Here is a 16,817-nt window from a genome sequence, read left to right on the forward strand (position 1 = left end):
TAAAAGCACATAAGCTACCAGTTTTTCTCTAGGTGTAGCAGCTCACTCTCTCCCGAGGAGCATTGGCTTCTTGCTCCACTTTCGTTTGAGAGAAAATCTGAGTGGCCCTAAGCTCTGTGGGCTGGCTGCCGAAAATGGTTAGTATCGGAATTCAAACTGAGGTAATATGCAACTTGACCGGTTCCAGTTTTGGCCCAGAGCGCGTTGTTATTGCCACTTTATCACATCGCCGATGCTGGAAGTTAACCGTTAGGTATTTTGTTGACGTTCATGTTTATGCATGGTTGTTTATGCAGATACGAACTTCCTATTGGCAATTCCTTATTGTTGGTCCGGACTTGCATAACGATTGGCCAAGGGTTGGATTGGCTGGATTGGCAGCTGCTCGGGTCGTTTCTCATTAACCCATTGATGGCCGCCGCCCGCCGGAAATTGGCCTGATAATGTCGTTTGCTGGCGCGAGGAGTGGGGCAGTGGGCCAGCGGGGCAGCGGAACATAACAGGTTCTGTTCTTCGGATTGGGCCAGGTCAGTGCGCTGCGCTGCGCTGCCGCCGAAACTTCTCCTTTCTGTGAGCCAGCTGGGAAAGTGGCTCTCGAGCATTATTGGGTTAAGCCTCGCCTGCAGCAGCATCAAAAATATCTTGTCATGCTCTGGCGCTGCAACACTGGCGAAAAAGTACCTGCCGTGGGTTTTGTTTCGCTCTTACATCAGCAAGACGTCCGGCTGGCTGACGGACTGGCAGCGCGGAGAGGTCATGGCCACTGGCCATCTAATACCAGCGACTCACCCATCACCACCCACCGCCCTCTGTTATGCATTCGCCGTTGATTAGCCACAGTTTTCATTAGCGCTGAGTGACTGAGTGACTGGGCCAGCGTGTGGGCCGCAGTTTTCATCCGAATCATCGGAATCGGGGCCATCCGGCCATTTCGATTACGTAGCTGATTATCATTTCTCGGCGACTGGGTAGCTAGGCAACTGACTGCTCGGCAGCTCAGCAGCTGAGCAGCTCGGCAGATTCCGTCGTTGCCGAATAATTAATACACATTTAAACTGTTTCGGGTTGTAAACAAAAGCGGGCTTACATAAGGAACTAGCTGCCCGCGAGCGGGACTCCGACGCAACAATCTGTTGCCAATCAAAGCATAATGACGATCATAATCACGATGCTCCCGCGAACCAAGTTCGAACTGGGAGCAAAAGCACTCACTCGGCTGCATTTCAATTTCAATACCAAAAGAGCATCTCTCCACGGGGACCGCTGCCTTTGGCCAGCGAGGGCCGCGCTCGCGATGATGAAGCTGCTCTGCCGCCGCCACGATGACGGCGATGACTGTGATGACGATGGGCAACCGGTTGGCGGTCGCACATTAACATCAGATGCAACAAAGACGCACATCTTCCCCGTATTGCATAATCGTCCCGGGCTCGCGACTCGAAACTCCCGAGTCGCCGCTGCATCTTCACGCGGAAGCAAAGTCATTCTCAAAGCGCCCAAAAACAAAAAGGAAATTGCACACAGGCACAGAAAACTACTAAAAAGCAACTAGCAACGGGCAATGTCGTGGTTTTCCCAAAAAACCAGTTGCATCCCCACACGGTAAAAAACTTGTACTCAAATAATGCCAGAAGCGATCCTATAAAATTAGTTAGGTTAATCGCAAAATAAATAAAGCTATTCTGAGCTGTATTTTTTTATTTTTTAATCAACATTAATATGGTTCATAAGTTGTGATGTATGATATATGATGAAATATAAACATATTGGGAGAGGTTTTGCTTCACTATATTCCACTCCTCAAGGGTAATAATTCCGATAAAAGGAACCCTTCATTTAGGTCTCAACAATTCCTCTGAGAACAGCTCTTAAAGCAAAGTAAAACTGGAGTGTTTAAACTGCTGGCTTTCCTATTCGCCAATTGATGGCAAGTCTTACATTTTTCTGCTAGTGAATTCATTGTTGCAGTTGCAGTTGCAATGCCGCTGCTGCTTCGGTTGCAGTTGCAGCTGCGCAGACCTTTGCACAAGTTCAATGGTGACGGGAACGGGAATGGAAATCGAAATGGGATTGCTACTCGAAGCGGGGTTGCGGGGGCGGGGCGATTACGCCCCTCGCAGACGGAGGCACTTTCTATGCGGCGCTCTCCACTCGCTTCCTGGCTTCCTGTCCAAAAACAAATCCAATTGGAGGCTGGCGAGGCGAAAGGGAAGGCAATCCAAGCCGAATCCCAAGGAGAGCCCGAAACCGAATCCGAAACTGAAACTGAAACCGACACAGAAACAGAAGCAGAAATTGCACCGATGCGGTACAAACAAAAGTGAAAAAGTGAATCGGGAGGATTCGCATAAAGCGAGATGCAGCAGCAATTGCTCTACATATTTAATTAGTTTCCGCTTCCGTTCATATTCGTAATCCGCAGCTGGCAGCGCCTGCTGGCCTTTGTGCTTTGTTCGCCTCCCCAATGAATATCCTCCGCTGACAAAGGCTCCCACCGACCTCCCATCCGCCCACCAGGACCTCCCCCCTCCCCCTTCCCCTACCCCGCCGGCGAGCGAAAGGACAAATTGCGCTCTCTATCGGCGCCTGCAAAACGATTGCGTAACTTATGGCCAGTCGTCAGCCGAAACGTTGGCGTCCAGCAGAAACGCTTCCCATTTTCGATTTGTTTATCATTTATTTAAACGGCCTTAGGGTCGGCCTGTCTCGCCATTAAGCTGCTTCGATTCCATTCTCGTTTTATTGGCCAAGACCCAGACCCAGACCCAGACCGAGGCCAAGACCAAAACCAAGACCCAGGGCACCAGGCAAAAGGCGACCAAGCAATCGCCCAGCACACAACGAGCAATGCTATTTAATTATGTTGATGAGCAGGACTGGCCAGGAGGACAGGAGTCCGGGAAGTGGCAGGAAAAGGCACAACACGCACAAAAAGCAAATGCCTCCGCACTTCCCACCCCAATCACCCCAACCACTCCATCGCCGAATTTGTTGCCCCGCACAGTGGGTGGTTCCCCAGCAAAGTGAACCCGAAGTGCTAGCAATAACCCGATGATGGATGCTCATCTTTGAGCTTACAGCTTGTCCAACTTATATACATATTTTAAAATAACGCGAAATACTGGTTCATCTTCCACGATTTATGTAAAAACAAAACACCTCCGGCACAAATACGGAAATAACTGCCTCTAATAAAGAATAAGCATGTATAATTATTTCTTAGTATTACTAAAAAAAATAATATAAATGAATCGAGCTATTATTTTGTTCTTAGTGAAAACTTTACAAAGTAAGAGTTAAGAGTTTTACATATTAGTTAAGCCGTAAACAATATTTTAGGTGGATTAGGTTAGCTCAATGGGTAGCTCAATAACAGATGGAAATGCGTTCTTCAATGTGACTCCAGTACACCACAATCTCTGTGGCCACGACCACTGTGCACGACTTTCGCTTAGTTGGCGTGCAGGTGTCGCTGTCAGGAGAACGGAGGCAGGAGTCCCGCCCCCTGACACCTGGCCTCCTGGCCTTTCAATGCATATGCCCTCGGATACAGATTTGATGGCCTCCCATCCCCATACCCACCCCCAACTCCACCCAACGTGGCCCCACTCCCGCCGGACGGCTCAAGAATAATATTTATGAGGCCGGGTGGCTTGGAAAACTATCAATGGCAGTATCAGCAGGGCTTAGTGGTTCGGGACTCACCTTTCTCATCGTTGGACGCCGTTTGATCATCACTCATCTTGACTGATTGTCGTCGTTTGGTTGGTTACTGCTGCTGCTGCTGCTGCTGCTGCTACCTCTGGTTTCTGTTGGTCTGCGTCCTTGCTAATGTCCTTAGGGCAGCTGCATGGCTTGCTCTCTCTTGGCTTGCTTCTCACTCGATTTTCGAACACTGGTCTGCATATGTCTGTCTCACTTTTCAGGCGAGCGGATCGCTCAGTTTACCGTGAATATTGTCACCGTTCCCTTTGTTAACCATTTTGTGCGTAGTGCCTACTATTGCTAATGCTGTTGTCGTGGTGCTTATCACGCTGGGGGCTCTCATGGTGCCTATTGCTATCACAATTGCTATTGCTATGCTATGCAAATCCTACGACTATGACAGTTTCCAATAATGGCATTTGGCATCGCCTCGGCTCGCCGCCTCGCCTTCTCGCTCCTCGGCTTCTGCTTCTATTGTGGGCTTTGGCTTTGTTGTGTTGATTATTGCTTTACATTTTGCGATGCGTCTGTTTTGTAAATGGGAGAAATGAAGAAAAAGAAATTGATCTGAGTGGAGAGATTTAAGCTTATGTAAGTGGGGGGAAGCGAGTAAATTAAATCGCCTCTGCCCGCAATAGCTCAGCGTCGCATCGTATAACGGTAATTGGCAGCACGCTAATCCCCGAGAGCGCCCACACCCACTCACACACGTTACACTAAAAAACTGACTGTAATTTTTGGCCTGACTTAAAAGATTTATTTAATAAATAATCAAAAAAATATCTTTGAAATATAAACAAAAGTGCCCATTATTAAAAATTTTTGAAATCATTTGCTAAATTGAAGCAGTTCTAAATAGATTTTATTTGGGAAGTTAGATTATGGGCCAACTTGTTTCTTTACTGTTTTTGAACTCAATAGTTTTTGAATACTTTTGTGATGGTTATCCCTAACTCAATCACTTACCTCATAACAGATTATCTTAAGATTTTGAAAATCATTTTTCCCGAGTGCACTAAGTATATGAACCGTAACGACTTACTCGACTAATGTGCGTAACGGAAGAGATAAACACCTGAGAGGAAGGATGGCAGAGGGCCTGAGACGAGAGGCGGGAAATGAGCACTGCTTTAAGTCTTAAAGCTTGAGCGAGATAAAGTTAATTAACATTATGGGCACACACACAATCTAGCATCTTTCCGAACACGAACACACCCAAAGTAAGATACAAGAATTGATAAATGGGCGCCCAACAAAAAGCAATGAGGTTGCGTGGGCAGTGGCGAAAGGGAGGGGGCGTGGCAGGATGATGCTGCTCACTGCTCAGCGCTTTGTTGCTGGTGCTCCCGGCATTGTTGCGCCTCCCCCACATATATGAGTGCGGGTAGCTGTCTGTGTAGGCCTGTGCTTCCTGTTGTGTTTTTCGCAAACTTCTTGACACGTCTGCAAGCTACTGGCAGCGAAAATGGAAAAGCGTTAGATGAAGGCACCCATAAAATATTCAATATCAAGTTTCCACCTCCCCGTTATGGCAAGTGATGTTTGCTGGCGGAAATTCGCTGGCAGGGATGTGCCATTAGGCCCGGAGGCTGGGCCCCCGTAGAAGATCCACCTGCATTTGCAGGTGCGCGCCAGTACACACAAATCGGCAGAAACACTTTTATTACAACAATAAGAGCTGCGCTGGAGACATTAAACAATGTGTTGTTGGCTTACAATTTTACGGAGGGTTCTTCCCCTTGGGGTCGAGCTCCGTTTCTGTTTGTGGTACTGTTTCAGTTTCAGTTCCAGTTTCTGTTTCTGTTTCAGGGCGTGACCAGTGGTTGGGTTTAAAGTTGGCCCATAAAAGTGCGGCTGGCAGAGCTTTACCAGTTGGCCCCTAAAGTTGTGCTACAAATTTTGGTCCTCGATTCCCCACCGCCGTTTTTAGCGCTCGCACGACAGCAACGCGAACGAAGCGATACGAAACGAAGCAAAAGTGTGGCCGCCTAGTTAAGTGCACATCAAGAGCTAATTTATGGCATAAGCCTTGTGGTTGTGTTGACCCTCCCCCACACACACACCCACACGCATTTCCATGTTCGATTTTACCTTTAAACATTAGCCGTAGGTTGTTTACTCTCCGCTGGCTGCAGTTCTTGTCCTTGCTGGTGGATGTTCCGGGATGATAGCAGGGCTTTATGTAATCGCTTGTGTGCTTGCACTACGGCTATTTCTATTTCTATTTCTATTTTCGTATTTCACTTTCTTGGGCCTGCAACACACGCACACACACACTATTGCACTTCACTTTCCTTTCGCCAACCACTCTTACACTTCCACTTCTCAACACTGGCACACCTACTCTATTCCCGATCCTGTTGTTGCTGCTTCTGTTCAAGCTGCTGTTTTATTTGATTTTATTTTACATTAATTACATTTTTATTTAGTCGCAACTGTGCAACAATGTGGGTGGAATGGGGGTGGGCCAACGGCACCAGCAACAAAAACAGAAACAGAAACAACGCAAAGCAAAAACTTCGGGCACGCACATTGTTCGACACACACACACAAACACACACCAGCGGACTGAGAAGTGTTATTACAATTTACTGTTGATTTCTTTCGCTGTCCAAATAGTGAGTGCGAGCGAGACAGCCGAGTGCCCTCCCTGCCCGCGTGTGTGTGTGCGCAAAAGCGTGCGAAAGAGCGCGAAAATGTAGGTTAGTTTCAACCGTGGCCCCTCCCCCCGCCCCTCAGCAGCAGCAGCAACAACAACATGCAGCACACATTTCACTCTATTTTTGGGCGCTGAAGAATTTTCCTCGCACTGAATGCACTTGTGCTGGTAACGCGTACGGCTGTGTGTTTGAGTGGGTCCTTTCTGCGTTACTTTTCAGGCCTTTTCAGGCTTTTCACTGCTTTTCACCATTTTCCTTGGCTTTTTCACTTCACACTGGGACACTGGGCCACTGGGACACGTGCGCTCGCATGGCGACTGCTCGGTTCTAAGGTTCGTCGGCGACTGAGCTCGGCTAACGGGTTTTCCTTTCCGTTTGACGTAATCTGCAGGGCGACCGCGATGCAGAGCGATGAAAAAACACACAAAGCAATTTCCCCAGTATTCTGGCGAAAAAGGACTCGTCGGGGAAATGCTCTCTCGCTCCGTTCGCGAGGTACTTCCCCTGCGCCCTCGCGATTTCTTGCAGGTCAGCCGGCATAAACAAATGCCGTGCCACATGCCACATGCCACACGAGGACCGAGAACCGACTACACGCTCTGGCGAACTTCCCCCTATTCCTCCGATTCAAATTCTGATTTCCATTCCGAATCCTTTGCTGCTGCACCGCGGGCAATAGGACCTCCACCGCTGCTGCGCTCTCCCCGCACAGAAAATGTCAAAATGATTAAGCTTGAATATGGGCCACTGGCTAACAAAGCCAGCCGCATGCGGACGTTCGTCGGTGGAAAATCGTGTAGGGATGACCCGCCTACTGGCTGGCACACACAGCGTATACGTAATGTCAGCATCAGCACGTGACGTATACGCAACGTTTGCTCGGGGAGATCGCGACTGGGGTTCTTTCTTTCGCAACTGCAGACAAGCTCAGAGCGCCGGCCCTAAAGCGATAAGCCCGTAGCTTGACTAGCCGCGCAGTAAGAGTTTAGATTCCGCCAGAGTCGGAAGCAAAGCCGAAGTCGGATTATAACACACACACAGATAAGCTTATCGCGGCGAAACGGAAGCCAGTCCAGGGCCAAAATGCGGCCCCTGCTCGGAGTACCTCTTCTGGTCATCCTGCTGACCGTCTCGTTCGGGCACTGCAACCCCCGAACCAACCACTCGTCCGGATATGAGTTGGCCACCAAGCTGATCTTCGACAGGGCCACCGCCCGCATGCGCAACGTGTGGGGCCTGCAGCGCAGGATCTTCATGCAGCTCACGGACAAGGGGAAGTCGCCGCTGGGCGGACAGGTTGTCAACGTCAAGCAGGAGGTGGATGCCGAGACCTATCGACTGCTCTACGAGCTGGCGGCCAACTTGAGCGTGGTGCCAGTGGCCAACCTGGACGATCCGCTCCTGCGCAGGCGCGTTCAGCGAATGGCTAAGCTACAGCTGCAGGGCCTGCGACCGAAAGACTACGAGCAGGCCAAGGACCTTCTGCGGCAAACACACAACTTTGTCAGCGGGCCCCTGGTCTGCCTGCAGGAGGACTGTTCCGCCCACGGCCCGCTGACCATGTTCCCGCAGATCGTGAACAAGAACATGCGCAGCAAGCTGTACGAGGAGCTCTTCTCCAACTGGGTCGCCTGGCGCAAGGCCATCAACGAGAAGGAGACGGCCAAGAACACGTTCATCGAGTACGTGCGCCTGCTGAGGATAGCGGCGACCTACAACGGCCACGTGACGCCCTCGCGCACCTGGTACCTCAACTACGACACGGAGAACTTCCAGGCGGAGCTGGAGGCGGTCTTGTGGGAGATTATGCCGCTCTACCGGGAGCTCCACGCCTACCTGCGCCACGAGGTGCAGGCGGCTTACCCGAAGGCGGACACCAAGAGCGACGGCGCCATCTCCGCGCCCATCATGGACCAGATTTTGTCGCAGGCCTGGTACCCGCACCAGTTCTTCCGCACGCCCCACCAAGGCAAGCAGCACCAGCTGCCCTCGGTCCATCGCCGTCTGGAGGAGGTTCTGGTCACGCCCGTCAAGATCAACCGCAAGGCCGCAGAGTTCTTTGAGTCGCTAGGCCTCAACATAATGTCAGAGTGAGTCGAAGTCGAAGTCCTTTTAAAAGCTGTTAAAGGTTTCTGAGATCGTATAAGCTTTTACTTGATGTTTAGAAAAGAAGATTTATTTAGCTGAAAAATCCTTTAGATAACTTATTCTGAAGACTTCGCCTTGTCATTATCCTTAAAGACTACAAATTAAACTATTTTACAGTAACTTCTACGATCGCTTCTCTCGCCGGATGAAAGACGACGAGGGAGGGGCGGACTGCAAGTCGCAGGTGTACTACTTCCCGCCGGACGTGGCGCTGCGCTACTGCCCAAAACTGGACTACAAGAAGATGATGCAGATCCACGGCACAATGGCCGAACTGCAGTACAACCTCTACAAGGTGCAGCTGCCCTTCGGACTCGACTCGGAGCCGTGTCCTGGGTTCGGCGCCGCCCTGGCCGAAACGGTAGTCCTGGCCTCAGGCACACCGCGCCATCTGCACCACTTGCACATCCTGCTGAACGACAGCCTAACGGAGGAGCAGTCCCTGAACCGACTCTTTCGCATGGGCGTTCACACACTGATCGCCGTGCCGCAGTACTTCATCAACGACAAGTTCCTGGTGGACGTGATGGATGGTCGAATCGGAGCAAAGGACTACAACTGCGCCTACTGGGACCTCCAGGATAAGTTCGCCGGTGTTCAGCCGCCTTCGCAGCGCTACAACAAGGACTTCGATATGGACTTTAAGTTTTACCGCGGCATGAACCCGGAAACCTCCAACACAAAGTCTGCTCGCATTCTTTTTTATAGTTAGCCTAGGATATTCTATCCCCCTGATTCCCCCACAGGAAATTCCTGGCCGAGATCCTGGGATTCCAGTTCTATCGCTCCTTCTGCCTCACGAGCGGCCAGTACAAGCCGGGCGATCCGGATTTCCCGCTGCACAACTGCGACTTCTACGACAGCAAGGAGGCGGGCAAGAAGATGCGCGACATGATGCAGCTGGGGGCCACTCGACACTGGCGGGATGTCATGGAGATCGCCACTGGAGAACGGAAGTTGACGGGACGCGGAATCCTGGAGTACTTTGCCCCACTCTTCACTTGGCTGAAGGAGCGCAACAAGCAGTTGGACATCGAGCCGGGCTGGGATGCCGACGAATGTGAGATTGGAGCAGAAACCATAAGCTCTGGATTAACTGACGTTCGCTTATTTCTTTTCAGTGTGCCGCAAGGACTAAAGTGCCAAGTGCAGCACATAATTTACTTTTATCTAACCGTAAAGCGATAACCTCAGAATAATCAAATATATAAGAACATTCAATTCAATCAATTAGTAAACAATCGATCGCATATTTTAGATATTTATTTACAAAGGCACTTTGGTAAAACGACAGAAACTTAAGAATACAGTAAGCACTACACCTATCATTACATTACGGATGAAGTTTAAACTATCCATGTGGCTAGTTGCTCAAAAATAAATACGGTTGGGCGATAGCGATGGCCGTGATGATGGTTTTGTAAGACTCCGAGATCCATGGGGATGAAGGTTGATGCTCGAGGGTGAAGGCGGAGGACGGACTGAGCAAACACCACACACACACACGCACCTACACTTCACATCGTTGTCTCCGAGTCGGGCGGCGTGTGGTAGTTGAGGTTGTAGGCGGGCGGCCCGTTGTTGAGGAAGGCCATCGAGCGAATGCTCTCCCGCGAGGCGGTCCGCTTGGAGAAGGACATGGCGCTGACGTAGGCAGGCGCGGGGTCCATCGGCGGGGGCGGAAGGTACTGCTGCTGCTGGTGTTGCTGCTGCAGGTGCATCGGGTGTTGCTGGTAGAGGGGCGGCGTGCAGGGAGGCTGCGGCGGGCTGGCGCTGGCCCCGTTCAGTCCGGCGAAGACGTTCTCGCCAGCGGCGTTTCCGTAGGCGGTGGAGAGCGGTCGCGAGCCGTGGAAGTTCGAGTAGCTGGAGCGCACAGAGGGCGGCCGGTTGTTGTACAGCTCGTCGGGCGCGTGTCCCACGTCGTTCAGGTGGGTGGTGGAGTGCTGGTAACTGGGGTTGTAGTGGCCCCCGCCACCCGCCTGCAGGGTGGAGGCTGCGGCAGCGGACGGCAATGGCGGGGGCGGCGGAAGAGTGGGCGAGCCCGGCTCCTCCAGCGCCCCCTGGCCGTTGGTGTTGTAGTAGATGGGGTCCAGCGGAATGTTCTTGCGGTAGCTGTGGTAGTAGTGCCGGTTGCTCTTGCCCAAGCTGCCCAGCTGGCTGCCGGACGCGTTTGTGTTGTTCAGAATGTCGTTGTTAAGCGAGTGCAGGTTCGAGGCGGTCAGAGAGAGCTTGTCTTGGCGGTGGAAGGAGCCCAGGTGCGGCTGCGACTGCTGCAGCTGCTGGTCGATGATCTTGGTCACCGGGCTCTGGTGGCTCTTCCGACGGGAACTGCGGGTACTGCTGCGCACGTAGCTTCCGCTGCTGCTGTCCGCTCCTCCGCCGTGTCCGTGCTTGGATCGCAGGGTGCCGCTGGAACCGTGGTGCGAACGCCTGGTGCTGCTGCCTCCTCCGCTGGACTGTCTTCCTTGGGTGCCGCGCGCCATCACGGACCGCCGCTTGACGCGCCGGGGTGTCATCGGCTTGGGACTCAGCTCGCCGCCGTCCTGGTCGCTTCGGGGATCGCCCAAGCCCAGTCCCATGGAGTGGGCGCCGTGCCGGATGGTGTCGCTGCTGCTGCCGAACTCAATGGAGTAGAGCGACTGGCGGTGCTTGGACTGCTTGTTAATATGCTTCACTGCGCCGGGGAGAACAATATTGGATCAGTAGGTGAAAGGCAGGAGCACTTAGCCGTGGGAAAGAACGTTTGGAGTTACCTGGGGTTAGCATTGAGTTTGTGCTTATGATTGGGAGCTGTTAAACAAGTTGGATTAGCTACGTTCGGAGAGAGACGAGAGTTAGCGGTTGGTTAGAGCCACAAATGCTACGAAAGCCAGCTACCAGCTACCAGCTACCAGTGAGGAACTAAGAAAGATAGGCGGCTACGAAAAGGAGTTCCGAGTTATACATATAGAGATCCCGCAGTTTGGTGTAAATGAACATTTTATTGGAAACGCTTCGAATCTCGTCGGGAATTGGCACCAATCAGCGAAATTCGCATGGCTAAAGATCAAGACCGTGGATCTATCTAAACAGTTAATAGTGCCTACGCTACATGGATTTCGATTTGGATTTGGATCTGCTCTGCTAATGCATGTGTGGCTTAAAGCTTAATACTAGACTTAACAGTTCTATAAATTTGTTTCTTTACGTTTGTATAACGAATCTCGCACTTAACTCAATAGGCAACTTTTGTTTGTGTCCGACAACTAACGTTTGCATCGTAGTGCAATGGCATTTCGCCATTTATCGTAAATATGTATGTATGTATAGATCGTATATTAGTAAACAACAAAAGGCAGCTCTTGGGGAGGCTGCGCTCTCCCGCACATAACATCGGTATATATTATATATGTGTTGTATACTCTAATCTCTATTCCGTCATTCACCGAAGGCATTTCGTTGCAATTGGCGCTAAATTTCATTTATCTCGCTTGCGTTCTCAACAAATTTTCATATCATTCGCTTGATAATGATTTTGTGACATTTTCGTTTTTAAATAATCGTTTTTCGCTCATGTTTGTTTTCAGTTATCACAGATCAACATAAAATTGTTAGACTTTCATTCTGCTGCGACTTTTCACGCCTTCTATCACAATTCGGGAAAAGTCTCTTAAAACTGTTTGCACGTGTTTGAATGGTTACTAAGTTTTACATAATTCAAGTCAGCATCAGGCATTATCCGAATCGTTAAACGCACGCTCGGGAAGCTAGGGTTAGGCCCTATTCCTGGCCACGTTAGCAGGCTGGTTAGGCACAACAAAGAAACAGCAACATCTATGTGTATGTATGTATGAAGGGTGTGTCGGGACCGAGTGATCCTGATACAGTTAGTAACAGGCATCCTGCCTAGGCAGAGAGCTTGAGCAAGAGAGAGACGAGGAGCAAGTGCAGCGGGACGTACTTAAGTCATGGGAGTTCTTTAGTTCTTTAGGCCTGCACGCCCACGATCGAGTTACAAAAGGAGCGGGGACGTGACTTCTGTCCGTTGGCAGTGCGACCACTCCGGCGATTCACGTGGGGTGCGGCCTCAACTTCCGCCTGTTCTACCAGGCGATCGTCGCTCTGTGCCCGCACCACGTATCCCGGCGGAGGAGCGCGGATTTGATCGCAAAAGTTCACGGGAATCGGGGGCCTTGGCCGACGGTTACTGCGACGCACCATGGGGGAGCCATGTGGGACGGGAAGGGGCATCTGGACAGCCGACGGGACGGATCCTAGCTTGCTGGGCATGGCGTAGCGCTCCGCCACCTCCGGCGAGAGATCGAGATAGGGCGCCTGGCCCAAACGCTGATGGATGTGCGGCCGTGCCACCGGTGGAGGCGGGGGCGTTAGCATCTGGTCTTGATTTAGCTCCGCATCGCCGTCCGCATCCTCGTCGTCCTGCATTTCCAGGCAGCTGTGCAGGGGCACCGTGGGCAGGGGAATGTGCGTGGGCCGTCGCGAATTTGAGTTGGGTCCAAGCCGAATCGGGGAGGGCAGGCCGTTCTGGTCATAGGGAAAGGCGTTGTTGTTGGGACTGGGGCGAGAGTTGGAGCGGAAGACGAGATGGGGCTGGGCGTTGTTGTTCTCGCCCAGGAATAGGCTGTTCGGAGTGGGGCTCTGGAAGGGGACGTAGGTCACGCCGTGCTCGCCTGGAGCGAACTGCTGCAGCGAAAAGTTGTCCTCGTCCTCCTCGAGATTGCGTGACAGGCGCTCGAGCGGACGGACGGGCGAGGCCATTCCCAGGCCGGGAGTCGGATGGGAGTCTACTTCTCCCAAAACAGGGACGCCAGACTTGGGCGGCTTGGGCTTGTGGTGGATGCGGGCGAAGTGAGTCGTGCCCTGGAGCGATTCGGGGCTCTGGAAGATGCTGTAGTTGCTGTTGCTCAGCGAATTGCCGGCCAGGTAGGGATTGGAGTTCTGCAGCGAAGCGTACGACAGCGAGGGTGTGGTCTGGGCGGACATGGGACTGGGACTGATGGGTGCCTTGGAATGGTGGTGCCGGTGGCGACGTAGACTGCTGCAGTTGCTCCCCTCACCGCCTGTGCGCTGGGTTAGATGGTTGCTCGAAGGGTGACTATGAAATTGGAATGATGCGCTGTGGTTATTTGTCGTGTCTGGCGGCAGCAGCGAGGACGCGCGCGGGTGTACATTATTGTTGAGTGTATTATTGTTGCTGCCGCTCAGCTGGTAGTTCTTGTTGAAGTGGTGTAGTTTGGGTTGCTGTTGTTGCTGATGATAATAGAGTTTCAGTGAGTTCTGCTGCGGCTGCTGCTGCTGCAGTTGCAGATGCTTGTTTGATTGCATGGTGGCGCTTGCGGATGTTGTGGGTATACTTGTATAGCTCACGTACATTGGGTGCACCACGGTGTGCTGTGGACTCTTCGCGTCGCCGTTCATGAAATCGACTGTAAACCAGAAATTGATTAAGATGCTTTAACAATAACCAGAAGAATACGTCGAATACCGCAGGACACTGTGCAGGGGTCACAAGTTTTGAACTAAATGCAGGTCAAACCCAAAACGGCCAGTGGTCGCTCGCTCTGTTGAGCGAACAATTGTTGGTCGTATATGCATACATTAAATGTATGTGTGCATAGCCATCACGTTTTATTTGACTTCACGAATTTTCCAATTACAAATGAAATTTAAAGTGATATTTTTCGGAGCACCCGTCCTGATGTTGTTCTACTTTGTTTTTCGCTGCACAGTGTCGCTGTCGATAAGCAAATACAATGTTGTTGTTTTCTTGATTATGAGTAAATGACTTAGACATAACATGGATTACAACACTAGTATATGGCATGTATGTATATTGTTTAGGCGTATGTAGATTTTCTCACAATTCACAAGAAAAATTCACAATGGTGGTTAATATAGGGCACAACATATAATATGTTTAAATCAGAGTCATTTTATATGGGTACAATCGCATTCCAGGGTGCGGGTTTTGGGTGGGGAGGCTAGAGCTTACATATCGACAACCTGATATTTCGACAATAACAATAAACATTCGACGGGCTTCTCAATGTCAATTCATGCCATCATAAGAATTCATTACACATAGGGGAAATTATGAAGTCAAGATGGGAAGGGATACAATTTACCAGACACAGTGCACAGTGATACCCAAAAGTGAAAGATTATGAGGAGGAAAGGGGTTAGCAATGACCGATCCCGGTTAGTGGGGTTCATGACAAACGAGCATGGTTCGTAATCAGAAAGCGCCACTTACATCTGTCGTCCTCATCAAGAAATATGCAACTGATCAGAATCGCACCGAGTATGCCGAGCATCTGTGGGATTGGACGAGACAATTTACACAATTCGGGGCACTTAAGCTAGAGGGGTACTCACCGCCAGGGCGCATTGCACCCCCGAGTGTATGATCTCTACCAGGGGGTAGTCCAGCAGGCAACCCTCAACATTCTCTGGCCGCTGGGGCCGGAACGGATCCTCTGCGGTCATGTTAAAGGTGGGCTTACAGCCGTATCCGTTCGCCTCAAACCAGGAGACGCTCCCGGTGCCCAGATTGAGCAGGTCGCTGTTCTAAGATGTGGAATTTGGATCAGGTAAGTCTGGACACGTTTTGATAGGTAATTTAACTCACCTTGTCCAACTGTCCCACATTCAAGTAGAAGCAAATGAGGAACGCGTTCCAGCCGATCCACAGGAAGTTCCATATTAGATACTGCAGGCGGACACACGGAAAAATTGGGGTTATCGCAGAGATATGGTAATCAGGCCACTTACGGTTATGATGTATTTAACGCGAAAATGGTAGGCGCCGTAGAACCCGAATATGATGAACAATATGTGGAAAAAGTTCACCAAGATGGGCGCCCACATGTACCCGAGGAAGTCGAATACCTGGCGCTCGATTATTGTTATCTGTGGATCGATGGGGAGTCGGTTTTAGAATTGGTCTTATCAGACCGAATCGCCGATACTCACCACTTGCAGGAAGCATATTGACAGCAAAAAGTGCCGCCGCGTACACGAGCACGAGCCCATCACATCGTCATTTCATTCAAAATTAGAATAACAAATAATTCTGCTCTCCCCTCGCTATCTGCTTTCCAGCTAGCTGCGTATTCCAGTCTATCGTCGCCTTATCGGGACTGGAACTTGTGGCTATCGGCGGCAGTAGCGTTGGCTCCTTGTGGCATTTCCGCCTTGCCTGCAGACCTGCTGCAAGTCAAGCGTGGCAAGTGCCGCACTGGATCTCTGCCTCTCGTTCGCTCCTTAAGAACGCAGGTGCAGGTTTTCAGGGGCAGGGGTGGGAGCGAGAAAGAATGCAGCTGCACCGAACAAAACCTGATCTGTGTGAACCGAGAGTAAATAAAGAGAAATTAAAAAAACGAACCGCGTTACCAAGATTAACTTTGGCCAGTCAGTGCTGGGAAAGTTACCAGTTTGCAAGTACCCAAGTGAATCAATTACAGGGAAGTTGCAAAAAAAAGCAAAATCCTATATTCGGTTTAAGGCAATATAAGGCTAGTCGTAGGGAGAAATGCTTTTCTTTATTTTATTAGGTACATAGGCACCTCCAATCTCAACATTGCTGCTCACGCACACTTGTGCACGATAATTCTCCCTACCACTACAAACACAATCTGACCGAGGGGCTCACGTAACTTAAACCAAACACGCACTTTTTCGCCCATTCCATTTAGGCGTTCATATATTGTCGATTTCAACAGCGTCTGCTTAGTGTCCAGGTCAAGTATGAGCAATTAATTAATTAGCACACAGACACAGCAGCGCAGCCAGAGAAGCTCCCGCATCTCCATTACGCCATGTCTATTTGTGGCCCCACATAAGCGATCAGCGATTGGAAGAAGACTCACTTGTACCCGGTAATCAAATTAAACAGTAATTCAATGGGCAACGCATGACGCGCTTTGTTTGTCACTGGAATATGACTCAAACACAAAACTCATTTCCATTTGTTTTCCGCTTGCGACACGGAAGCCCCACTCACACACGCACACAGAGGCACTGACCACCGCACATTCCACTGACTAACACATAAACTCGATGGGCCAAAGAATATGCGTTAACTTTCCATTAGTTTTGAGCCGATATCTAGCCCAGTTCACTTTACATAATACAAAGACACGACGTTTAATAGTTTTGGAAATTAATAACTTACGTACAGGACAAGTGCGCGAACGAAACGGGAAAAAAACAATTGAAAACTAAGAGGAGTGACCGTGTCTGGGTCGTGGAAAAATACTTCGAGATACGGCAGTGCATCAAAAAATACCAAACAATCGTACCAGA

General features: G+C 50.5%; 3 protein-coding genes across 8 annotated transcripts in view; 1 reads left to right on the top strand and 2 right to left on the bottom strand.

Annotated features, from left to right (window-relative positions):
- LOC108090714 (sodium channel protein 60E) overlaps nucleotides 1-6,527 on the bottom strand; it is a 31,837-nt gene extending 25,310 nt beyond the window's left edge. The window contains 2 exon segments of the mRNA XM_043208060.1: nucleotides 3,706-4,232; nucleotides 5,797-6,527. Of these exon segments, the coding sequence (XP_043063995.1) occupies nucleotides 3,706-3,742 (37 nt within the window). The 5' untranslated portion in view covers nucleotides 3,743-4,232; nucleotides 5,797-6,527.
- Nucleotides 6,528-7,355: 828 nt separating this feature from the next.
- LOC108090857 (angiotensin-converting enzyme) lies at nucleotides 7,356-9,751 on the top strand. Its single transcript, XM_017189743.2, has 4 exons — nucleotides 7,356-8,455; nucleotides 8,631-9,197; nucleotides 9,260-9,573; nucleotides 9,635-9,751. Exons 1-4 carry the CDS (start codon nucleotides 7,449-7,451, stop codon nucleotides 9,649-9,651), a joined length of 1,905 nt encoding a protein of 634 aa, XP_017045232.1. The 5' UTR covers nucleotides 7,356-7,448; the 3' UTR covers nucleotides 9,652-9,751.
- Nucleotides 9,752-9,761: 10 nt separating this feature from the next.
- LOC108090856 (sodium/potassium-transporting ATPase subunit beta-1-interacting protein) lies at nucleotides 9,762-16,767 on the bottom strand. Of its 6 annotated transcripts, XM_043208040.1 has the most exons (8): nucleotides 16,382-16,527; nucleotides 15,486-15,853; nucleotides 15,285-15,422; nucleotides 15,142-15,222; nucleotides 14,889-15,080; nucleotides 14,767-14,827; nucleotides 13,885-13,939; nucleotides 11,064-11,187 (listed from the first exon to the last, which is right to left on the bottom strand). In XM_043208040.1, the coding sequence occupies exons 2-8, from the start codon at nucleotides 15,543-15,545 to the stop codon at nucleotides 11,175-11,177; spliced, it is 600 nt and encodes a 199-aa protein (XP_043063975.1). In that variant the 5' UTR covers nucleotides 15,546-15,853; nucleotides 16,382-16,527; the 3' UTR covers nucleotides 11,064-11,174. The 6 variants fall into 6 exon arrangements, with proteins under 6 accessions (XP_043063974.1, XP_017045230.1, XP_017045229.1 ...); XM_043208039.1 differs by lacking the exon at nucleotides 13,885-13,939 and having other exon boundaries at nucleotides 9,762-11,187; nucleotides 16,382-16,650; XM_017189737.2 differs by lacking the exons at nucleotides 11,064-11,187; nucleotides 16,382-16,527 and adding an exon at nucleotides 16,687-16,767 and having other exon boundaries at nucleotides 11,475-13,939.
- Between the last annotated feature and the right edge of the window lie 50 nt (nucleotides 16,768-16,817).

Source organism: Drosophila ficusphila, unplaced genomic scaffold (assembly GCF_018152265.1).
Source record: "Drosophila ficusphila isolate 14025-0441.05 unplaced genomic scaffold, ASM1815226v1 contig_414, whole genome shotgun sequence".
In the NCBI taxonomy this organism is placed as follows: Eukaryota; Metazoa; Arthropoda; class Insecta; order Diptera; family Drosophilidae; genus Drosophila; species Drosophila ficusphila.